Raw genomic sequence first — 25,473 nt, 5'->3', positions numbered from 1 at the left:
ACTGTAGAACTGGAGAATCCTGCAACAGGTCTTGAAAGGGCAGCAGGGCACAGGGAACGAGGCCATGGGTAAGTGTGCTCGGCATGGGCTGCAGCTCCAATCCTCATCAGGCAGCAACAGCAGGACAGTGACTGACAGGAAGCGATGAGCACAGCCGTCGATCAACTAATGAATCCCTCACGAGGGGGCGGGGCGAGCTAGGCGCTTTGTCAACCGAGAAGAGAGGAATGTGTCTTTCTCCGAGATGTCACCTTTTCCGACTCCGCTTCTGGCGCACTTTGAATTTCAGATGCACAAAAAGCCACTTCCATGTGCCTGTTTTCGTTTTTGAGAAAATTCCACATTTTGAACCTTAGACAGCAGAGATGTCCACTGCAAATTGACACATTGTTTTACTGTAGCAGGGACAATGTGTCAACGAACCACTGTTCGCAAAGTAGTTGAAACATTATTTCACGTCTGTATAGTTTACACTATTTATCATTGTTCCAGAACTATTGACAAAAAGTATGCGATGTATTTTATCTCTGACTTCCGGTGTCACGTCTTGGGGCAGCCAGACCCCGTTTGAAACGACAGGGGTTGGAGCTTCATAGTTACGTGCATAAACGGGGGGGCCTCAATTCTGGGGCAGTTGAGGCATGAGGGCTTTTGTTTAAGTGCTTCTCCCCGCTCCCCCATCCGCTTTCACTGAGGGCAATCTGTCGGGGGACCCAAACTGAGAATAAATAATGAAAGATGTGAAATGAAGCGAGGACTGTGTACACTGAACGGTGCAAACATTGAAAGGGGGAGCGGTGTGACGTGAGTACTTTTAACAGCCGAAAGCAGAGTGCTGGGTGCCTGATATTAAGACCACGAGTTAGCAGTGTCTGTTTGTATTTTTCAGTACTAACTATTGCCGTTTCTCGAGCTTAAAAGGCGTGTTGAGGCCATGGTGGCGAAGTGCTGCCCCCCCCGCACACAGATCGCGGAATGGTAGCGTCCATTTATAGGGTGCCCGTGGTGCTCCAGAGCCGCAGTGCTGTGGATGGCTGCGGGTCTGGGTCCTGGAGCTCCCCAGTGCTTACCGTGGCGTGCTGGGGCTTCCCGCTGCTGTGCTGGCTGGAGCGCCTTCACTGGGGGGCCGGGGCTCCCCTGTTCCTTCACTGGAGTCTGGAACTCCAAACTGCTGTTCCCGCCTAAGACCTTTCTCCCTTTCGTGTCTGCTGTATTCCCTGGTTGCTTTGCCCTGAGGGGTTCCCTTCTCTACAGAGGGAAGCACACGGAGCAGCCGGGCCGCGCCAGAGGGAGTAGAGCGGGCACCATGAGGCTTCAAGGCACCCCGCGGCCGCGCTCCTGAGGATGGAGGACAACACACAGCTGGTGCTGCGCATCGATGGGGCGGTGCAGCCCTGCGGCCGGGAGGGGAGCAGCCTGCGGTGCGAGCTGAGCAGCTCCGAGCCCTCGGACATGGAAAACAACCAGCACAACAGCCAAGGTGAGCGTGCGGGGCAGCGCGGGGCCCGTGTGGTTGCAGGGCAGTACGTCTTGGGGGCGCTACGGAGCATCTGCACGGAGGGGTAAAATGGGGTTGGGGTGGTCAGTGCAGACCCGGGTTTGTCTGGAGCATCTTCCCGGGGCGGAATATCTGAGGATGTCACTGCGTTAGAGGTGGATACATACCTGGGGGAAATGAAATCTGACCCAGGTATACCGCTGACCACACGCGGGGGTGTAACAGGGCACCACATTGTATCACACCGAGCAGCTAACTAGAGCGCTTAGTGCTGCATGTTGACGTATTTGTGTTGGGCGCAGTGACGAGTTTTAGTGCCTCGAGTAGTCAATGATGTCATGGTAGAGTCAGGTGCTATGCAGATGTAGCCTTTGGTACGGGCGCCCGGCGACCCCCGCAAAGTTTCAGCCTCCCCGCGCAGCACTTGCCGCTCCACCGAGGCGCAACGTAGCCCTGTGATGAGTGAGCTCTGTGGGGGCGCCGGTTAGTGCACTGAGGCTGACGTGATTAAAAGACTCCTCGTTAAGGTGTTCTTGTGTATCCAGTTAGGGTTACACGCTCTGCAGGCCACCGGCATGTCAAAGGCTGAGCAGCTCCTGGCATCGGTGAGCAGAGCATGTTCACAACCCGACTATGGACAGGGCATATACACAGACGTAAGCGTGGGTGTGATCTGTGTATAGGGCCGTAACAAGAGGGAAGCAGAGCATGGACAACATATGTAGACTTAACAGGTGCAGAACACAGACAGGGCATCAGTAGCATAACTAAACTTGAGGGGCCCCTCCTGCGAAGTACCTGGATCCCCCCACCCTCTATCTGGAGGCACTCCAGGGTACTGTGCTGACCCCCCACCCCACGCAGAGCATGCACAACATATGTAGACTTAACAGGTGCAGAACATAGACTGGGCATCAGTGACGTAACTAAACTTGAGGGGCTCCTCCTGCGAAGTACCTAGACCCACCCCCTATCCGGAGGCACTCCATGGGTACTGTGCTGACCCCTCCCCCCACCCCCGGTTTCACCCTCAAAACACTGCGGGGGGGATTTTTACGCCACTGCAGGTCAGGTACATGTGTGTATGTGTAAGGCAAATATAGTAGTCAGGAAATACATTTATACAAGACTATTTATGGGCATGGATAGCACATGTATACAGGTCAGCTGGGCAGAGACAAACTGTGGAAAGGGATGCGGTGGAACATGGAAAGCATGTGTACACTTGTTGTCCTGGTTATGGCGTGATGTTGGACAACACAGGTATACACGTATCAGATCTTGAACATAGATTAGCACCAGAATATGGGACAGTGACAACCCCTGTATCGTTCATGTAGACAGGGGAGGCCATGGAGAAAACATGGATGTACATGTACGCAGGACAGGAGCATCAAATACTCCCTACAAAGGCTGAGCACGGGCAACGCATGTGCATAGGATAAGTGCATGGACTGTTATCTGTACACTGAGCAGGCTCTGGAAGGAACACAACAGGGGCGGCACGCGACCAGGACGTGGACATCATTGTACACTGGACAGGGATAGACAAGGATAGCACATGTACTGGGGACCGAAAGAGACAAAGTAGGGTACAGTACATGGCAGCGTAGAGGCAATAGATCAGACGAGACCAAGGGATGCAGACAGGCCACTGGCAGAAGAAGTGAGCGCATGCACACAGGGAAGGAACAGGTCAGGGGCAGAGGCGAGTGAATGAGTTGCATGTACGGAAGACAGGTTATTGACAGGGACTTGGGATGCGGAAGCAGAATGAACACAGGAGATGAGGAGTATACACCCCAATGGCATGTACACCCGGTAGGAAACGGGAAAGGCATAAATGACTGGAGAGGCGCAGAGGGAAGGTCCATGTCATGGGACCCGACATTCGTAGAACGTGTGTACTGGCTGTGCTCTAGCTTGGAATACAATTTATTGCTGCCCAGTAGGCATGCACATTGTAGTGCAGTGCTGGACTTATGCACAGAAAAGCGCTAAACGTGCAGCGCTGCAGGATCGATGCGTGCAGGAGTCGAGGGGTTTGTGACTGCGCTCGGTACACGACGCCTCGTTCAGTCTTGAAAGATGCGCTGGCAGCGGGGCAGCTGCGCCGTTGTGACCCCCCAAGGGTTAACCGGGGCAAACGATTCAGCCTGAAATGCGTTATTTGAGAACACGAATTGCAAGCTGAGCAGCCAGGAGCCCCTTTCCTCCAGGACTGATTGCATGCGCTGCTTGGAGAGCACGGGCGCTGCATTTTCCTTCCCTCCTAGACAGCATGCACTGGTCACTGCCATAGTTAACCAGGGACTGGCGATGTTCCCAATTTGATTTCCAAACCACCAGTCGCCTATGTCGACCGTGCATTTACGTGTTCAATTAAGTACACTTATCTTGTTAATTTTGAGGCTAGAAAACACTGCGAGTTGATTGGTGTAAAAACTGTCAGTTTCAGACTTGAATGCAGCGGGACCGGCAGCCAGTTGTACCAGCTGCATCACAAAGGCCTGAAGAGCGAGAGCAGCCCTGTAGTTTGGGATGAACGCAGCCATGTCATAATTGTGATTAATGAGCGCTTTGTCCTGGGGGCTGCTTCGGGTGGCAGGTGGCACGGCCAGGCCCTATCACTCTCTCTCCCGCTCTCTCTGTGCTGGACACCTCTCTTGTGATTTCCGCATACATATTTTATCGCAGCTTTAAAATTGTGCATTTTTGTTTGCTTTCTACGCCTCTCTGCCTCCTAATAGTGAATTAATGGCACTGTTGGTATACTGCGTTTTTCAAAATTAGGAATGCGTCTTGACAGATGTGTCCGTTGCCGTGTGCTCAGGAGGTCGGATTGACTCACTGTATCTTCTGAAAACAGAATTTGTGTATGAGGGGTGACCACCAGTGACATATTCTTTGCCCATCAATTTTTCATTAACGCTTCTGAAAGCATGGTTTAAAAATCGTAAATGGTGAGTTGATAATTTACAAAACTTAACACTGACATCATACAGCTGGGCACTCAGCTAATCTGCTATTTCTCACTTCCACCTTGGAGGTGTGGGTGTTTTTCAGGAGCAAGTGATTTTTCTTTTGTATGTGTCTTTTTTTCTTATTTAATTTCATTTTTTTTTTTACCTGTTCTTGTTTCGCCTCGGGTGCCTCAGCTATTCAATGTCCAGTTTTTAGTTTTTTTTCTGATGTTTACTCAGCCTGGAGACGAAGGCCTCACTTCTCATTATCCGTATCCCAAGTGACAATTGGCTGCACCACGGCATCTGACAGGACTCTGTTGACTCACACACAGGACACTGATTGGTCCCTGGCTTTACTCACAGTGAGCAGGGATCCACTTGGGCCTCTATGAGGCGGCTGGTCAGAAGGAGGATGCAACATGTTTTATGATGTCTCGAACACAAACAGAGTGTTGCCAAGAAAAAACAAACATTTGCTTGAACGCCACCCTACAAAGTTACAGGTGAACTTATATTGCCATCTATGCCATGTCAGAGGAAATAAATGCGGGCAAATATCACATGTTACTTAGAGCAAGTGTGCCCATTTAGGCACATTCACACATTAATTACCGCAGGACAGCAACAGGGTCATAGGAAAAGCATTGTTTACTTCCTCACGGAATTCCATGTTACAGTGATTTTTATATACTGAAACAACTCCACTCGGTCTTCCGAGTGTCGTTTCTCCAGCCTGTACTATAATCCATTGCAATCCTAGTTTTGGATAAGTACGTTTTATTTGAAACAAATGCACATTAAAATAACATTAACAAATCCAATAGGTCTTGCCTTTTTGACATTGTCAAACCTTTTTCCTTTTGCTAATGCAGTACAGCATCGGCAAAAAGAAAAAAAAGGGGAACATAGTATTAATGATGTGGAGACGTCATTCTGTAGGCACACATATGAGTGATGACATACGCATTTGCATGCAGATGCCACTCAGTTCTGTAAATATAAAAAACAAATGTATTTGCAGTAAAGTGCTTTTCATTTACTGGCGTGACAAATTGAAGCTTCCAAGCCCTCCAAATAAAATTTCCATAAGGAAATGGTGGAGTTATTGGGTGAGCAGGAGGGGGGAAGCAATGGAAGGTGTTTGTGTGTGGGGGGAGGGGGCCGGAGGAAGCAACAGAGTTGCACAAAGATGCTTTATGCAATGCAGAGCGACATAACAGTGAATGGCAGCTGCTGGGCTCCCCAAAACAATTATAACTACTGCAAGGGGTATGGGAGCATCAGGGATTGTCAGAAGAGCGGGTTGGGAGGAGCAGGTGAGGCAACAGGTGGGGGGGCTGGTATGTGGTGTGGGAAGTAGCACTGCAGGAGTGAGAGCAAGGAAAATGCCCTCTTATGGGGTGCTTAATTAAAAATGGTTCCCTAAATGTGAGCAGTGGAAGGATACTGGTCAGCCAATCAAAAGGTCTATGCTCCAGCAGAGAGGAAAACACAAGAAGTGGAAGACAAGCCAACAAGTAAGAAACAGACAAATGAGTGACAATAAAGCCAACAAATGTAAGCAGTGGGTGGGCTCTAAGCACGCTGCTTTTTTTTTTTTTTTTTGGTATGGTCCACAACAACCAGTTAAAATCTGTCTGGTAGGGAAGACCTAAAAACACTAAGGAATAAACTATGTATACAGATACACATTGAGTATTTTGTTTTTTATTGCAATTGTTGAAAGAGAGGCACCATGATCCACTTAAGGCTTTACCTCTCATGGGTCATGATCCCTCACCACACTCCACAATATTAATACATGTCATATTACACTCTGCACATATGCTTTCTATTCCTTTCGCTTGACTTGTTTTAAGTTCCACATTATTATTTTTGCATGCCTTTTATAGTGGAACAAAATAAACAGAGATCTGCCATTCTGGGCTGACACAAGTTTGGGACCCTTTACCATTCACTCTATGCATGGTTACATGTCTTTGTTTCTTTTTCACTAATCCCAGGCGGCAGCACATTTGTAAGATCACCAAGAGGGCCTGTGTCTTTCTTCACAAAAGTACTACACAACAAATGTTCTATAACAATTGCAAATTATTTTAAATTGCTCAAAGATTCACTTCAGCTTTTTACTTAAAGTAGCCAAATTCTCTCCATGGTTTGACCGTGTCTGGGGAGAAGAGGGAAGGGATCAGATCAGCAGCATGGGAGAAACTGAGCTCACTGTTATGTATGCTGGTTATCCTCCAGTTCCTCATACAAAAGCTCCTCGCACCTTCTCCAGAGCTTTGGACATTGCTACTCTAGTAAAAGATCTGTAGGCAAAGACGTAAGATACTGAAAGATCTAACGCATAAACAAATCCAGTAGCACATCTTCTCCATACCCTGATCCCAGAATCATTTTCTCTTCTGTGTTTCTCTTTTAGGTAGGCTGGTGGGTTTTGATCAGATGCACATTGAATCCTGTCTTGGTTATATAATATCTCCTCCCAATTATTTCTGATGTCTGGTCAGTCCCAGAAAGTTGGAAATTGTAGGAGTTGCAGAAGCAGGGCTGATTAGCTGCCTTCCTAATAACATAGTCCTCTTTCTAATGCTGCAATAATGAGATACATTGATTTTGAAGTCTAGATGGGAGGACTACCAACCACATTTCTAGTGAGCTTGGGTAGGAGCCCAAGGTGCTGATTGCAAATTTACAACAACTGTGAATTTATTTGGAAACCTTTTACAACTTTGTAATTTATTTCTAAACTTTAAGGTCTAGGTCTATAGAATGTTGGCTCTATTCATATTTCACCCCCCCCCCTGAAACCTTCTAAAGTTGTGCTTAGCTGATAGTTTACTTAATTTTCAAGCGCTATTTGGATTTGTTACATTACCCTGATAGTATTTCTTTGGCCACCACAACAATTCTCTGTACTTTTGCTTTCTTAATTATTGTAATTTAGAACACACAATTATTTATGCATGAACACAAGTTATAAATGGTACAACACTGCAATTTCACAGCTCCTCATATCACAGCTATTCAAAGCATATTATTTTAAGTTTAGCAATTTCATTATTATTGATTTACGTCAACATTAGAAATTGAGATGTTTATCATATGATTTATTCGTTTTAATATGGTAGCTTTCCATTAAATTGTAATAGCACCATGCAGAAATCAAGATTAATCAATAGGCTTGATTTCTCTTTAATTAATTATTTGATTTCCTTTCTCATAACTAATCTTCAGAATATTTGATAACTTTTTAATCCTCATCTATGACACCTCAGACAAAAAGCAAGATTCAGACATCATGTGTTGCATTCTTTTAATTTTGTAGGCATTCCATGCATACAATTTCCACTGGATGTTTTATGCTGCCTGCGCTGTGGACCAGGAAAATACAGACTCTCAAAGGCGCAGGTTCATGTTTGAAGATTGGGGTCACAGACCAACACACATTGCTGGTCTCTTCATTGGTTTTAAATCCCAGATAATGTCTATATTAATCATTCTATGAACCCAAGAGTACAAGAATCGCCCACAGATGAAAACATGTCCAAGTTGTTTGTATGTAGGCAGATGTTCTGGTATCTGCATGCTCCTTATACGAAACATGTCTTTGCCCCCCTTTCAAAATAAATCTGTATTCTTATCTATGGCCTCACAGAGTAACTTGAGCTAGTTGAGGGCAGTATACAATTCAAGTGGTTATTTCACACCGTCCACATTAATTTACTTGTTTGTAGTGTAATATCTGCAGGGAAGTTGAAATATGACTTGCAACCTAAAATTGCACATATTTGTAGTTTGTTTTTATAGTAACAAGTCTGAAAAATAGCCCAGGTACTTAATGGGTTGACAGCGTACGAAGCCTAATTTTAAGATCTTTGGACACAGCCTTCAAGATGTCTTTATCCAGCACTTTCATCCTGGGCTAGTGTTTTATATTTTTGATACAGCATTGTAAGTACTATTGAACTGATTAACTCGGAGTAAACTTGGACCTCTTTCATAATTTGATGCTTCAGAAAGATAGGCTGTAGGGACACACATACATGCTGTGGTTTTTAATCTTTTAGCAGTTTTATGTTGATGATGGATGCAACCTCCTCTTCCAAAGGTCTATCTGGTATGGCACCAGTTAATCATTAGCCTATATTGTCTGACAAAATATTGGGTCCTAATATTGGTTTGAAATCATTTAACCAACTGGAGTTAACAATATCAGTTCTACATCTGAGTTAATAATATAAGATCTAAATCCAAAGGGACAATATTTTTGTAAATGATATAAATATTGTATCCTAAATATCAGACAATATTTTTGTCTTCATTTATTCTGATGCACAACCTTCTGGTATATTCAGGTCTATTTTTCCTCACTGTTCTGTTCCTTAACAAAGATTTTAATCATGAATGTATGTAGTAGTGCTACAGCACAAACCTAGCCAAAAGGCACTACACTTCTGTACATGGCGAAAGACAAGCATACCTTCAGTGAGTAACCGGAGGGGAAGCTGGGCTGCATGTGTATGTACTTAATCTATATGTATAGAAACATTTCTTGATCCAGCTGTTGGCATCTGAGCTTGAAGTTATGTTCTAATCATTGGTGGATTGTGCTATGCAGTTTGCAATTCACGCTTCATATCAGGAATCCATTCGGCACAGGGATAGGAGAGGAGGCCCACAAAATGAGAAATGAAACCCTCAAAACAGACTGAAGAAATGTTTAGAATCTCGGATTGTAAAAAAAATAAAAAATAAAGTTGACGTTTCGAAACCAGAACGCACTGGGGACGCACTTAGGACCAATCTCAAAGAATGATGTCAAAGGATGTTGCATGTGAGAATGTTGACTCTTCTCATTCTAAAAAAAATAAAAAATGAAGCTCTTTTCTTCAGAAATTGTGGAATCTTTTGCTGAAGAAGATAGCAGATTGCCATCTCAGAGCAAGATAAGTTACATTTCCATGCCACAAACTAGTAGAATGGAGACAGTTCTCCTCAAATAAACTGCACTGCAGCGGCGATCTTAGGACATTAACCCTCCATCTATACATAAATCAAAACTACCACTATCTGTCTCTCTCATAGGTTACCTCTATTTGCCATAGTGGAGTGGTGGGGGATAGATGGGAATTTGCAGAATTACATGTCCAGATTTCCAGGCAGGAAGAACTTCCAGTATATGATGATTTGTATCTTTCACACCATACTTCTATGTGCTTGCAGGATCCGATTCCAAAACATGTGAAATCTGTTCCCAACAATGTGGTAACTATTATTTTTCATGCTGTAAAACCGGGGACTAGAAAGTTCAGTTTAAGTTTTTGTTAAAATGCTTTTCCTTTGGTTGATTTATTTGTTCTGAGGCTTGAGAGGCCATTAAGCTGAGAAACACTTGCGAACACACGAACTGAAATTAATCCAATTTGCCACAGTTAAGAGAGATGTTTTTAAATCAAAATGTAATTAAACTGGACAACAAGTCCACGTCTTCTGGTGATGCAAATAGAAAGGAAGCATTAGCAAAGCCAATAAGTTTGATGTTTGTATGGCGGTTGGACGAGGCATGCGCATGTGCTACTAACATCTTAACTTTTTGATTTGCTGAAGTTTATATGCTACTAATAAACGGGGAAAGGACATAGACAAAAGTAAACTTCTGTTTTCTGTGGCATCTATTTTTAGGATTTTTTTTGTCAATTCTCCTCCTCAGTCCACCCAGCCACTCAGGGTCTGAATTGAGAAATCAAATAGCCCTGACTGGTAGAAAGACACTTCCAAACTGGCAGTTGAAAGACAGTGACACTAAAGTACACCTGTGGGGCTGATCCAAGATGTGATTAACAATGTCTCAAGCCAATTGCTGCAGATTCCAAAGCATAAGAGAGGATGGTTGAAGGTGACTGACCAGAAGCCCCTTATGTTTGATATGAATGGTGTAAGTACTGAACACGCCAAACATAAAAATGCAGTCCTCACAATTTTAATCGCCAGTGGCCCATGATCATCACACTAATGAACTAAAACTTTAATTGATGCTGCAAATAACCACATTTTTTTTAATACCAATTAATACCAAGGTCCGAGCCAGGGTCATGAATGTCAAAAAGGGCGTTAGGAATTGTAGCACCTCCCTGAACTGTCTTGTTGGTCCCAATGTGCCCTTATGCTTGGTTCTTGGTGCATTGGGATGTGTTCTGCATAGGTGAACGGAGCCATTTTGCAAGCTAATTGGTTGTTTCTCAATTGAAAATGCATGTAACTCATTAATGCAGAGTTTTTCTTTGTAGCTTTTCCTTGCATAATGCATGCTGCATTTTGGGTAACTTTCATGCTCCCTGGCCACCTGCGAGTCTAGACTGGCACATGTAGGCTAATGATGGTAGACGGGAATGTAGTAATAAGTACCTGAAACAGACAACATAAAATGAAGAGTATGGGACTTTACTGTTCCCATGCTTAATAATATTGTAGAAAAATCTGAGAAGGCCTACTATGGTTCTTGAATGAGGTATATGCAGTGTGCACCACTCACCTACTCAGCTGTTAACAACTGAGCTGTGAATGCAAACGCACTATCTTTAGCACTACAGCAGCCCAGGTTATGCCATGGAACCTACTGCAAGATTCCAGAGAGGATGGAGAAGATACGTGTTGGACCTGGCCCTTTTTACAGGGTCATCCCCAATCTTTTTGCCTCCTTCCTCCTAATATTTCTGAACTGTTTGTGCTGGCTTTAGGACTCTGGGCACTTTACCAGTGCTAAAGTGCATGTGCTCTCTGTGTAAATTGTATTGGTGATTGGTTTATTCATGATTGGCCCAGGGCCTGTAAATCAAATGCCACTAGTGGGCCTGCAGCATAGTTTGTGCCACTCACATTAGTAGCCCTGTAACCATGGCTCAGACCTGCCACTGCAGTGTTTGTGTGTGCAGTTTTAAACTGCCAATTCGACTTGGCAAGTGTACCCACTTGCCAGGCCTAAATCTTCCCTTTCCTTACATGTGAGGCACCCCTAAGGTAGGCCCTAGGTAGCCCCATCGGCAGGGTGCAGTGTATGTTTAAGGTAGGACATATACTAATGTGTTTTATATGTCCTAACAGTGAAATACTGCCAAATTCGGTTTTCGCTGTGCAAGGCCTATCTCTCTCATAGGTTAACATGGGGGCTGCCTTTAAATATTATTAAAGTGCAGTTTCCCTTTGGTAGCAGATAGAAATTTAGAGTTTAGGGTCTCTGAACTCAGTTTAAAAATACATATTTTAGTGAAGTTGGTTTTTAAATTGTCTGTTTGAAAATGCCACTTTTAGAAAGTAGGCATTTTCTTGCTTAAACTATTCTGTGGCTCTGCCTATTTGTGGGTTCCCTGTCTGGGTCAGCTTGACAGTTGGGCTGTTCACACCTCTCCTCTAGACAGTGACACAAAGAGAGCTGGGGTGTAGTCTGCATATCCTGATGAGCCATCTGAGCTAAAGTGGAGGGAGGAGTGGTCATGTAAACCTTAAAGGACTGTGCCTGCCCTCAAATAATGCAGTCTCCAACCCCTTGGAGGGTGTCTGGAGCCTTGCTTGGCCAAGAAAGGATCTCACAAACACTTGAGACTTTGCTTTGAAGTTTGCCAACTTCAAAGGCAGAAAGAGATATAAGAAGACCCAAAACCCCAGACTTTTAGAATCTTTCTAGAATCGAGTGGAACCTCTGCCCAAGGAGAAGAGCTGAAGGAGGAGTACAGTCCCTTTGCTGTGTTGCTTTGCTAGACTGTCCTGCAGTTGCTGCTTCTGCCTGAAAAGAGTGCAAAGGGTGAACTTTTCTGTGTGTCCTGCTTGAGAAAGTTCTTCAAGGGTTTGAAGTAGAGCTTGCCTCCTGTTGGAAGTCTCGGGGATATCCAAGACTTCAGTTTCCTCTTCCACCAGCACTGGGAACTGTGTGTTTTGTGCTGTTCAAGGAAAAAAAACACTGCAACGCTGTCAACAACGCTGCTGGCCTGCACCGTGACCTGCTGACGCCGCACGGAGCTGCACTGCCCCGCTTCGCACCCCTGTTGTCGCCGTCATAGGACGACTTCACTAAGCCGCTGCTCGCACTGTGACCTGTGGGCCCTGCACTTCGGCATCGCCTACTCACACCACAGCCTGGGCATCCTCGACAACACCACTCCTGCTGGCACCAGCACCTCTGCCTGCACCATGGCCTGTGGACACCGCTTGTGAGATAACAAAGCATCGTCCTGTCCTGCACCAGCAGCCCCGCTCCACCGACGCCAGCACCATCGACTCCAGTGTCGTCACCAGGCATCCCTGCCTGCACTGTGGCCTGTAGACACTGCTCATGAAGGTCACAAAGCACAGCCCCATCCTGCACCGACGACAGCGCTTCAGCAACAAGGACGACGCTGCCTGCACGTGACCTGGTGACACCGCACGTTGTACCGCCCCACCTCACACCGCAGCCCTGATCTCACTGAGCCGCTGCTTGCATCATGACCTGTGGGCACCGCACGTCGCAGCATCCCACTTCACACCACCACCCCAACACCATCCACGGCAGAGCACCTGACTTCATCAGCCCGGAGTTCGCTCTTCAGCACGTGTGACTTCAAGGGTCTGACGACTCACGCACAGACTCTGGAACCGACACCGCGATGCCAGCGACGCTGCTCTCTGGAGCTCACTGCGAGGATCACAATGCCCTCAGAATTCATATTTTTATTACTGTATGTTGTATTTTTATTGTATTTGGTCTTGTTTTATAAAGATAAATATTGGCTATTTTTCTAAAACTGGTGTGTTATCCTTTTGTAGTGTTTTCACTGTGTTACCGTGTGTTGTCTGCAAATGCTTTGCACATTGCTTCCGAGATAAGCTCATGCCAAGCTACCAAGGGAGTTAGCAGGGGTTATCTGTGTGTGTATCTCCCTTATCCTGACTAGAGTGAGGGTCCGTACTTGGACAGGGTGCAAACCGACTGCCAACTAGAGACTCCATTTCTAACCATACGTTTTAGGTGGCATCACCGTAACTCATGCAGACCAGACTCTTGCACATAACTCTCTGCACTGTTGGGTGAAAGTAGAGAAGACTACAGTAATCCCAGCCTGCCTAAGAAATGGTCCAGGTCCAAACAGATTGAACAAATTGTGAGGAAGAACACTGAGAACTGACCAAAGATCTGGGTCTTTGGTGGGGTTTTGGTCTCACCAGAAGAACACTGCAGTGTCACTCCTTGAGCTAGGACTGATCAGGGGCAGTCACAAGAAGTTGAGTTGCACTTCTGGTGAGTGACCTCAGAATAATGAGCAGATGCCATGCGTGGGCATTGTGCATGTCCACTTGCATGTACGTTATGGTGCTAGTGTGACTGTAGAAGTGTGTAAGTAGTGGTGGGGAATGGACACTCATGGTCTGACATGTTCAGCCACCTTCCTCTTTTCCCCTATATTACCCTCTGTCGGATCTCCCAGTGTTAATACTTAAGTGGGTCCCACACACGTCTTTTCCTGTGCACCTTATTACCTACCTGTAGTGCCCCCTGCCTTTGCATGCTTAATTGGCTCTGCGACTGCAGCTCCTGCTTTTGCAGGCTATTTATTAACAAACACCCTACTGATTTACCTCATAATCAAATCTCTGCAGGTATCCAACCAAACTAAAGGCCAATAAAACTCAAACATCCACTGACAGTTCCAGCAGGACATTAAAGGACTGTGGTGCCTATTTCAAATCTGAAGTACTGGATTATTCTATAAGAGCCTCTTCCTACCTTGGTATTAGTGTCTCATCTTTTAGGGGGAATATTCAGAAAATTGGCCTTAAAATACAGAATGTTCTCCCTTCACCTGCTACATTTTCTTTGAAATGGTGGACCTCGATGAATGGTTCATCTCCCATTTACATTACTCCTCCCACCAGTTTGGCCCACTGCACCTATGGACTGAAACTTGTCCCCAACATCGCATTTTACACTTCAGTTACTTGTACGGACCCTTGCTGTTCTCTACAATAGATGTACTAAAAAAAAGCAAGCAGTCATTAATACAGATTATCCCACAGCAAGACTTCCCCTTCCTCAGTGTCATAATATGGAATTATATATCCTAGTCTCTCAAGTATTATTGCATTCTAACATGTTATTGCTGTTCCTGCGTCCATCTACATCCCTCTGTTGTGCACGAGGGCCCCTGCCATGTGGCACCCATTTCACCCATGTTCTTGACACGTTGCAATGGGTCACCCTCTTTTCAATTCTACATCACTGGGTAACACTCTTCGTTTATTGTTTAGTTTCATTAGAGTGCTCTCTTAAACGTCCAACTTCAAACTCATTAATGAGTCAACAGGTTGGCAGCAGGGCCTCTCAAGTTGCCACGGTCAATGTGTGAGTTTCTCCAGTCCCGATTTATTTTTCTTTGTACTCTGGGACATATAGTCCAGCTTTACTAATGGAATAAAAATGACTATAAGTACCAGAATTCAAAGCTGGAATATAGACGATGATATTATTTTTGTCAAGAAATTGCAAGTTTAATGGGTCCAGAACTGTAATGTCAAGGGTGAAATATCAAACTCCTGTGATTCACACACGTGCAATTTGATCATGATTGGACCAAAAATGACTATTTTAACTGACAAAATCCTCATGTTTGACCCCCTTAAAAAGCCCGTGCTTGTCAAGCTGGTTAGTTTGAGTATCACTGCCAGTGATTGAGACATCTTTGAAGCCTATCACATATCAACTTTGACAGCTGGAGAGTTGTGTATTTGAACAGGCAGGCAGTAAGTTACGTCATTGCTGGGCGACCAAGAGAAGGGCGACGCTGTTACCAACAGCGACCCCGCAACTGACTCAAACACATAGCCGCAGTCTGTTAGAGGGAGAGATGGTGGGGAGATTTAGGGAAGTGACAGATCAAGCTGTTCGTGGCAGGAGATGAGGAGGCTGCGAGGACAGTGAGAAATATAAGAAGTAACTGTTAGGGGAAATAATGAATCAGACCAAAAGAGGGAACAATTAATTTGATTCCCCTTTCCACAGCTCTATGGTCAGACCTATCAGTAGGAATCAATGACGTGTCTCCTTTTTCTATGCAGATTCCTAGGCACCATCTCAGTTCTCTTAAGAACCTTGTTAAGGTAAGTTAATTCCCCAGACACCTTCAATGACATGCTCTAATATACCACCTCTCACCAGATCCAATCTAGTTGTGACGGAAGGGCATATCACATGTGTTTATGCCTGTCTAGCACCAGGATGTCTGCACTGAGCAAATGATGTACACCATGAGCTTCACTATGTTGTAGCACTAACACAACCAAGCCATTGCTCAATTTAAGATGCACTGTCGACAGCTTTGGTTGAATGTGGCGATGTATGTGTAGCGCCACTGGGCGGAGCCTCAAAGATAGCACACATTCATGGTGGGAGGTGGAGGAGCCAGTTCAAACATTACGGGAGATTCTGTAGCTAGAGGAGAAGAGAGCCACCTCGGTGGTTCTTCTTATCTCCGCCCCAGCAGAGCTTCAGAGCTAGGAATATTGTCATATCTGCCAGTTAACCTCCTTCGCCACAAGTCTTTGTGCCTGTCAAAACCACTGTTCTAAGGTGTGCGAGCAACAGAGAGAGAAGCAAAGCAGAATAAATGATTTGTAGTGGTAGGCAGAGCACAGACTTACTTTGTCTCCATGCAAAGTGTTGCTATGATGAAAGCTTTGGGAAATAAAAAATGTAACTGGAAAACCGGCACGCTGATATGTTTTATGAATGTTTCCGCTTAAGAGTAGTTTTAAGACAGAGTAGTGCATGAGCTACGTAGAGAAAGGATCACGGCTGGCATTAAAGGCAAAACCAGGAGAGAGGAAGGGCCATTACATGCTCTAACGTGACGGCCAACAAAATATTCTCTTAGTGAAATCACCTGGGAGGGAACACACAAAGGGAGGAACATTTAGAAAAATGCACCAATAAAAAGATAGCATTTAAGACAGGCACAACAAAGAATGAATGGCAAGAGTGGGCATGGTTAAAAGGCCATATATTGAAAACAACATGTCTTGCAGACAATGCTGCACTGATCCTACGCGTGACCTAAAATGTCAGGACAAAAAAGAACCTGCAAGAGTGAGATAAACAGACAACAATGATAGGGTGGTAGGAAAATGAGGCACAAGGTGGAATCAAAGCTAGGACTACTAGGCATTAGGTAATCCCGGCTTTTGTCTGCTTTCTAAGAAAAACTGATGACTCTTCCCTTATTATTTGTTCAACTAAATTCAACACTGGATCAAACGAATTCTAAGACCCACCATTCATCTACGAAAGTAAGTTTATGCCACGCTATTATATATTTTATTTGATGATGGTGTCTGAGTTTTCACTAAGTTTTTTTTTTTTTTTTTTTTAGTTTTTTTTTTTTAACTGATGCTTTTATTTTTAAGAGTTAATGTTTTTAAGTTTAAAAAGAAACGTTCCAAAGTGGGCACTCCATTGCACCTCATCTTCTCACTCTCCATCGATGCACAACATTGATTACTCGACGCAGGTCAATTTTTCACATTTGAAACAGTCTCCAGTTAGGATCCCCGTCATCGTTCTCCCACTGAAGAATGTTTCCGTCTACAGACTGCTGACTTCTGCGATTAGATCATGGTGGCCAGGCGGGCAGAACTATACCCTTATTTATCAATTTAACATGAATAAGCACCTAAAATGTAAATGCAAAAATGAATTCATTCCAATTACAGTTTTCACCATCACCTTTTCATTATTTTATTTCCCCAGAAGAGCGAGGAAAACTCTTCAACTCTTGCTCTGCTCCCTATTTCATGAATTAGGAGAACTGATCATTCGCAAGCAAAAAAATGAATTTTCTTTGTGGGTTTTTTGTATTTCTTTGTCAAAAACTTCCATAAACGTGAACAGGTATTTGCTGTAAAGAGCACCTCACAACATGAAAGACATTACAATAAAATTAAGCCTGGAAAATGGCTACTATGTTGGTTCACACAGTTGGTATTACTGTAATGAGATAAGGGGCTAGTTTGCAAGACCCAGCAAAGTTCTGTATGGACAGATTGAAGACTGAGATATTTTCGAGGACAGGAAAAGTGCCAACACCACTATCGAAAATTCTTCCTAAGGCGTGGACTGTTTCATACATCTTAACAAGTGTGACTCTTAATTTGCAGGCCTCACAGAACATTTCATGTTAGTCTGTTCTCTGGGCCCAAATCCAGTATTTGCCCCTTGGTCTTGGCCTTCAATTGATGTTTAGTGTCAGATCTTTGTATCCAGTTCATTAAGCCATACTCGATTGTGTATCTGAGCACTGTTAACTGAAATTACATGAACATTCTTTGTCATTAGTTCTTCATTGGCTATCAGGCAGCACTTGAACTTTTTGTTGCCCTTTATGGATACGATCTGTCGATACATCTTTGGATTGTTTGTATAAAGACTTACATCAGTGCTCTGCTGTGGTGTCTGAGACCTCACATAACTTTAATAGAGTAGAAGAGATGACGGTACTGTAGTGTTACCCCCAAATTATTGGGGCAATACCTGGTAGATCCCCCGTCCCCCCCCAAATTCCAAAAAAGAAAGTTTGGCATTTTCAGAGCAAAGGATGACTTTCAGATGTCTTTCACACCTCTACTATAGCCTTAGAACCCACTGTAGCGGGCTCTACCGGCCATTAAAGGCCCACTCCCACGTTAAAGGCCCTCCGGCTACGGCAGGTTCTAAGACAATTAGAACATTCTGCCCTCTAGTGGCAGAATGTTTTATCAAATAAAACAAATTCCTCACGGCGCTAGAGGGGATTAAAATCCCCTTAGGTTCCGTGAGGCCTTGTTCACAGCTGTTGCTGTGAAAAAAGAGAACATTGGAATGTTGACGCTATGAGCTTTTACCACCCAGTAAAAGCCCCGAGCACTTCATTGTCTGCAATAGAGATCCGAACAGTCCAATGTTCTAATATGGAGTTATGCTCTGCTATGTGAGACTGTTACGTGTCAAGCCTGTCGGAATGTTCCATCTTCAAGTGATTGGTGTTCGTAGTTGCCTTAATTTATAAACATTATTTGTCAGTGGCGGCTGGCACCCTAAATATTTGGTAGGGCAATCACTGACCAGCAATGCCATTAAAGTAAACACCAAAGCTGTTGATCATGGCTGATTATAAGCAGTGTTTATAACGAACTATGATTGCGAGCCCTAGTATTGAGGCTGAAGGCAGTGTGAGTCTCTTACAGTGCTTGCCAGTGGGTTATAAAAAAATGTACTTACCCACCGCATGCACTGGCTCACCTCCTCCAATCCTCTTGTTTCAGTCCCTTTGGCTCTGATTTGCAGTAATTCTCCCTACTAATCCAGACCATTCTCTCATGCTGCTGATAATGTTAAGCAGCATGGAAGAAGCACCAGGATTGGTTGGAGCAGGCTTCCTCGACTCTTCCTCAGGCGCTAGGGGGCCTGTGTGTGCTCTCAACAAAGCTGTATGAGGCAGCTGTGTGGAGAGGTATGAAGTGCATGTCAGGTTGGCCGTCACAAGAGTGCCAGCCAAAGTGACATGCTCACTGTAAACTGGTAGACTGAGCACCACTCTCCTGCTGCCAGTCAGCAGAAGTGGCCCTCCCCCCAAACCCAGCTTGGACTGGAGAAAGTGAAAAATATAATGATAATAAATTCATTTTTATTTTTCACCTTTGTGGCACTGGCAGCAGAAGGGGGTTACCCTCCTTTGTCCTATAGAAGGGGTCGCCGCTGTTACTTGTCCTTCTTTATATGCTGATTTTTCTCTCTCTTGAGTGAAAGATCTTGTCAGATTTAAACACAGAACCTGGGGAGACTTCATGTCCCAAGCTTGTGCATCATCTTTTACCTTTCCATTTTGGTGCTTGTCATTATGTTTTGCCAAATGTAAATATAGACCTGCAAGTACCTGCCTGGTCAGGACTGCATGAGCTACTGAAGCATTCTGTGGGAAACCTGCAAGATCTGTTAGTAGAGATACATGTGTAAGGATGACCATTAAAATGTTTTAAATCTCTAAATATATTAACCATTTATACCTCACTTTTAAGAATGTTCTTTATATATCTGAGAGCACAGGATGTTCCACCACGATGTATTATACAGAATTGTCACCATGAGAAATGATTGTGTATGTAGACTAATTGCTTGATCGTCATGTTAGATGGCTGGTGTCTTTGTAGTGACCACTTTCGAAGTTTTTTTTTTTTTTTTAAACAAGTTAACACAGTGAAATTAGTTCCATACTGTGTGATATCTCCCTCATTCTTGGTTCCAGGGTACGAGATGGAAAGAAAAGCCTGCAGATCTACTCTTGTCTCTTAGTAACTGCCCCCAACTTAAAAGTTGTAATTCCTTCCCATTGAAAGTAATGCTGTTGAAGGGAGAAGTGACAGGATTTCCAGTGCAAGTACTGCCTGCCACTTTGTCTATGTGTCTATTGCAAAAGAACCTCTGGAGTGTAACATACCACTGCTGCCAGTGCTTAGTTTGTTAAAAATGTATTTTTGCTTGGAGGCCTATTACTACGGATGATGAATACCAGGGTTGCTCAGTAGCAAGGCTGTCTAGTCTTGATTCTACCTCTCCCTTTCTTCCACCATACTATAATTCCTGTTTCTTTATTATGACTCTGTGTCGGCAATAGCCATTGATTATGCAAAAATGTTACTTATTTGTGATTTCAACCTATGGCCAAAAGACCCAAATAGTGACCTCATCTCTTTCAATCTGACTGAGCAGTTCACTAGTCTGAATTTTGGCCAGCAGATGTCCACAGCCATCTGTGTCAAGTGCCACATTTTAGGTCAAATCTGGTCAATGAACCCTTACATGTCCAATCTCCATGTCACCCCCATTTCTTTGGTCAGATCACCATTTAATTACATTTAGGATGTGAGCCCCTTCTTTTAGAAGTCCAGGAATTGGAAACACATCGCTCTCAATGCCTTATGGAACTGTCTGGCACAGTCCCTCCCCTCCCACAGGAGTGCCTTGAGGAGTTTGAGGGGGCAATGACGACCTGGCTCAGAGAAGCTAGGGACTTACATGCCCCTCTGCACAGGACAAACTTGATTTGCCAACACAAGGCATCTAAATGGTTCTCGGATGACCTTAAACAAGCCAAAATTGCTCTACGCCACTCTGAGCGCAAATGGCTTGAAGCATATGGTTCTGGAGAAAAGGACAAATGTCTCCTACAGCTAAAGCCCTACAAGAAATGGATCTGGGAAGCCAAATCCACCTTCTTCTGAAAATAAATCCAAAGTTATTTTCAAAACAGTCTCAGAATTATTTAACCCAGACTGCCTAAATGCTTCAGTGGTTCCCACATAAACCTTGTGAGATTAATTAAATTCCATTTTTATTTACAAAATCAGGATCCCCTCCAGCTCCCCTCTCCGCCCCACCCCTTTAGAAGGTCCGAACCCCTCCCACCTTAATGTTTTTCCTGTAATTAATAGAGCTTGTGTGTCAAAGTTGTTAACAAAGGTCAAATCTGGTTCCACAAACAATATTTGCCCACCCTCGATCCAAAAAGCAATTTTTTCAGAGTTCCCTGGTTTGGGATTGGCCATGCTTAACCTATCCCTGAGCCTGGGCCCCTGTACTTTCAAAGAAGCAGTTGTTCGTCTCCTCCTAAAAAAAAAAACAAAAAAAAAAAAAACGGTGCGATTCCTCTAGTCTACAGAAATACCCCTCAATTTTCCCTCTCCCTTTTCTAGCCAAGATTCTGGAAGCCCACATTGCCCATTATGTCTTCTTTATTGAAAGCTTTTCCATCCTAGATCCTCAACAGGCAGATCTCTCCCCCTGTACTTTACGGAATCCTTTATTCTCTCCATAGTAGATGATAAGAGAGAGGAGGCAGATAAAGGTCGGGCCCAGGTATTGGTCCTTTTGGATCTATTGGCGGCCTTCAACACAGTGGATCATAACTTCCTTTTCGTCTGTGTCAAGGCCTCCGGACTGCAGGGTTGCACTCTGGATTGGATAAAATCCCTCCTATTAGACTGATCACAATCATTTCACTTCCCCCTTTTCGCTCCCTCAAGATCACTCTCAGTTGTGGAGTACCTCAGGGTTCCTCCTTATACCCATCTTAGTCAATCTCTACATCCACCCATTGGTAAACTCCCTACAAAGGCTAAAAGGAAAAATATACAACTATGTTGATGACATGCAGCTAGTGTTAAACCTAAAGGACAATCCAGAATCGTTAGCATTCTTACAGAAAACCATGATCTTTATCCAGGACTGGATAAATTGCCATCAACTAGAACTGAGCTCAGACAAAACGGAGGTAGTGATGGTCAAAAACCTCACTGTATGGCTGGAGCCCTTCTTTTAGCTGCAAGAGCTCACCCCCTCCTATTCCAAAATAAGCTGTTTCAATGAACCCACAGATTGCAGCAATGACTTCTTCCTGCTTCTTTCAGCTCCACAAAATAAAAAAAATAGGAAATGTTTCTCTATTGAGGATATCATCGAGATTGTTCTCTCACTTGCGATGTCCCACATTGATTATGTCAATGCTTTTTTCCTAGGTCTCCCTGAAGGTCTGAGTCAAAGACAGCAGCTTGTTCAAAATCAAGCAGTTAGACTGGTCTATCAACAACCAGGATACTGCCATACTAAACCCTTCCTAAAGAAATTGCGCTGGCTTCCAGTGACCCAAAGAACTCTGTTTAAAACGGGCTGCACAATCTCTAACATCCACCAGAGCAAAAGCCCCGCCTTTGTATTTTACAAAATACGGAATTACATCCCAAGGTGTAATCTCAGATCAGCATACCTCAACATTATAGTGGTTCCCAAATAAAACAGGAAAAGGCTGGGTGGATTAGATTTGATGTTTGGGGTCCCAGTGCCTGGAACTCTCTCCCAGACAACAGAAGAGCTTGCTCCTCTCTGAGCAGTTCAGAACCCTGCTAAACACATGGCTTTCGGACAAGCCTATGATTAATTGCATCCCGCTCCACTGCTAGTGCTCCCGGCGCCATGAAACCTTTCGGTGAACAAGCGCTTTAGAAGTTCCTTATAACATAGCACTCTTCCAAGTTGTTTTTCATACCCGCTTTCTCCCTTTGTCACGGATCTTTTAATCTTGTTCTTCCTCCTTAGTTTTCCTTTTGCTGTATTTGCCTCTCTGAGTCAGAGTCTGATGATGAAAAATGTCTGGATCCTTTCAAAACTGAATGCTGTTGCCCAACACCCGTAACCAACGGACACAAACTAGGCACTGCTAAGTGCGAGCCACCATCATGATCTTGTTGCATCACTTCTCCACTTGGCACTTGTGTCCTAGCCCCTGGTGGATTGGCAATACTCTCAACCATCCTCTACTGTCATGGATTATACATGTTTTGTATCTCTTTAATATTTCATTTAGAGAGTAGTGGAATGCTTTACAGAAAAGATTTTCTTTGCAGCAGTACATCTCAGACATGTGGGACATAATGGCATAAACAGCTGTAGGCAACTGGCATTTACTTTTCCAGCCCAAATTAATGTTTTTTATGCTATGTTATTAAGGGAACATAGGTTTTGGGTGCTATTCTAAATTGTATCAAATATAGTAATCTCTAAAAGAATGCTATGCCATTCACATGTGCTAAATAAATCCAAGTCCTGTCCTCCTTTAGGGTCTGATTCGTAAGGCTTTTCCTTTGAGTTACTATGTCTTCCTTAGAGTGACTATCTCACCCCAATTTATCAAGGGCACTATTTACAGACTTGGACTTTAATGTGAAATTCTAGTGCCTTTTGGGTTCTGAGGTCCCGGTTTGCTTCCATTGAGCGGAAAAGATTGGCATACCTGAAAGTAATTGTTTGTCAGCTGAAAGCCCAAGACTGTCAGCAGCGTTCATGATGACCTGGAGTGAGGTGGTGGTGACCTTAGCTTTTTTTTTCTTAATACATAAAACATATTTTTAGTGAGGTTTACATTCAAATGTGTGCAACTGTATTGGTACATACAGATTTGCTGAATAAATTGATTAATTCATGCATACATAAGACATGAGAAATATAGCCTTTCTGACATTCATCTGACTACCTTTTAGCATAGTGTGATAACAACACAATAGACACTATTGCGTTCAATTATGTATCCATAGGTACATCAGGGTGGTCTCTCTTCAGGAAGGAATATCTTTTTATTTGCTTGCAATTTCCATAACTCTAGATCTTCTTCTAAAGTTTCGTCTATTCTACTCGGTTCCATTTTTATCTTTTCTGCCAATGTCCATTCAGGACATCACAGGCCTTATTTTATCAGCATTAAACTTACTTTTCGGGCAGATCTAATTTAATTCTGAATTTCCAGGTGGAAGACATGCTTGTAAAAAAAAAAAACAGAATGTATGCCTATCTGTTCGCCTCTGTCCGTCTGTGTGACCTGTTTGTTAGTCATGAAGGCTTTTCTGCTATTCCCAGGGGTTTACTATTACTAAACAGAAGCATGCTCAGGGTTATTACAGCTTTTGAACATGAACTAAAACATCCCCCAGAGGTAGCCTGATTTCCCAGTTTTGTATGAGTTTCATGATCTCCTCTGCAGTGTGTTATGCATCATTTAAAGGCCTTCTTTCTCACATGCAGTACATTCATGTGGATCTCCTTGTTCCACTCGCTACTCTGTTGATTCTCATCCACAGCACGTCATTGTTTTCATTACCATCACACTTCGGCTCGGATTTCCTTTCATACTTTAATTGTACAATCGTTACCCAGGGCTCCCTGAAGGCCCTCTTACAAATTTTCTACCGGGCAAAATAACAGTCCTCGTCAATTTGAGGAATATTTTGTAGGTAGGAATGTAGGAACATTAAATTTGCTCCATATTCATACATAGTATTTGGAAAAACCTTGAATCGACGTGTATCACGCTTTTGTTCCTGTGCTTAACTGTGAACATTAAAGTATATACTTTTTTCATTTTTCCAATGAGAAGAATAGACTAATTTTGAGACAAAACAGTACAAAATTCGATTTCCTCCATTTTGTTGCAAACATATATCTGTAATTTGGATTGAAGCAAAATGTATTTGCTCCATTCCCTTATTTACTAACTATATACGTTTTGTAAAATTTGTTTTCAACAAGGGATCGTTTCTGTATATGGCTCCAGACTGGAAGTAAGTTTCCCGCCCTCCCCCCCCCCAACTTTTCCCAGAACTCTTGGATTGTCCATCCAGACTCAATGACAGCATAAATCTATTGGTAGAGGCTTCTTTCTTTAAATATGAGATGCCAGGGTGGGTGAAGTACCATATTCTTTCCCATACGTAATACGCTTTAAGATTTATTTCTGAAATAATTAAATGCTAGAAATCCCTTTATGTATAAAAATCAGACGAGATACCAGCTTAATACATTTCCATGCAGTTTCTTAGATCACTCTGTGAACGTTGATAGCACCACACATGTGGCACACAACACATTTAGTTGCACAGTTTCTGTAGGTCATTGCTTTCTTTGAACTGATTGGACTAACACCTGGTAGCAATAATATGTAGATGAAAAGCTCTACCCTGCACACAGTACCTGATGACAGGAAGTGAGGTAGCTACCCATTGAATGTGAGGAGGCATGGATCCATCAGAGACTCTTCTGTAATCCACATAAGGTCATTATACATACAGTGAATCTAATATGGTGGATATGTGGAATGTAATAGGGAGGTTATGTGACCTTATTACTAGGGCTGTCAACTTTGAAACTGAATAGGGACGAGTCCAGGCTCAACATCTTGTGATTCTGAGCAAATCACTTAATTTCCCTGTGCTAAAAAAATTATCCAACGTTGTGTAATGTAATTTGGTGCTCACGTAAAGTGCTCTGATGACTTTGGACTAGGTTCACGCTATAAAATTGCAAAAAAGTGGTTTTCATGTACGTAGTTGTCTGTTACCCAATTACACAGTACGGCTTCAATAGTCCTCGGCCTACCTTGGATGACTCTGTTTTAATACATA

The 25,473-nt window shown here is 43.7% G+C and overlaps 1 protein-coding gene across 6 annotated transcripts in view; it reads left to right on the top strand.

Moving 5' to 3' along the window:
• The first annotated feature begins 621 nt into the window (after nucleotides 1–621).
• KAZN (kazrin, periplakin interacting protein) overlaps nucleotides 622–25,473 on the top strand; it is an 808,570-nt gene continuing 783,718 nt past the window's right edge. For 5 of the 6 annotated variants that reach the window (XM_069240780.1, XM_069240784.1, XM_069240778.1 and 2 more), the window contains exon 1: nucleotides 1,013–1,480. In XM_069240780.1, coding sequence (XP_069096881.1) covers nucleotides 1,345–1,480 — 136 coding nt within the window. In that variant the 5' untranslated portion in view covers nucleotides 1,013–1,344. Of the gene's footprint in view, nucleotides 1,481–25,473 lie in introns of all 6 variants that reach the window. The other variant, XM_069240781.1, reaches the window with a different exon arrangement.

The sequence above is a fragment of the Pleurodeles waltl genome, chromosome 6, assembly GCF_031143425.1.
Source record: "Pleurodeles waltl isolate 20211129_DDA chromosome 6, aPleWal1.hap1.20221129, whole genome shotgun sequence".
Classification (NCBI taxonomy): domain Eukaryota; kingdom Metazoa; phylum Chordata; class Amphibia; order Caudata; family Salamandridae; genus Pleurodeles; species Pleurodeles waltl.
The sequence above is the reverse complement of the archived record's forward strand: the minus strand, read 5'-3'. Positions and strand labels throughout refer to the sequence as shown.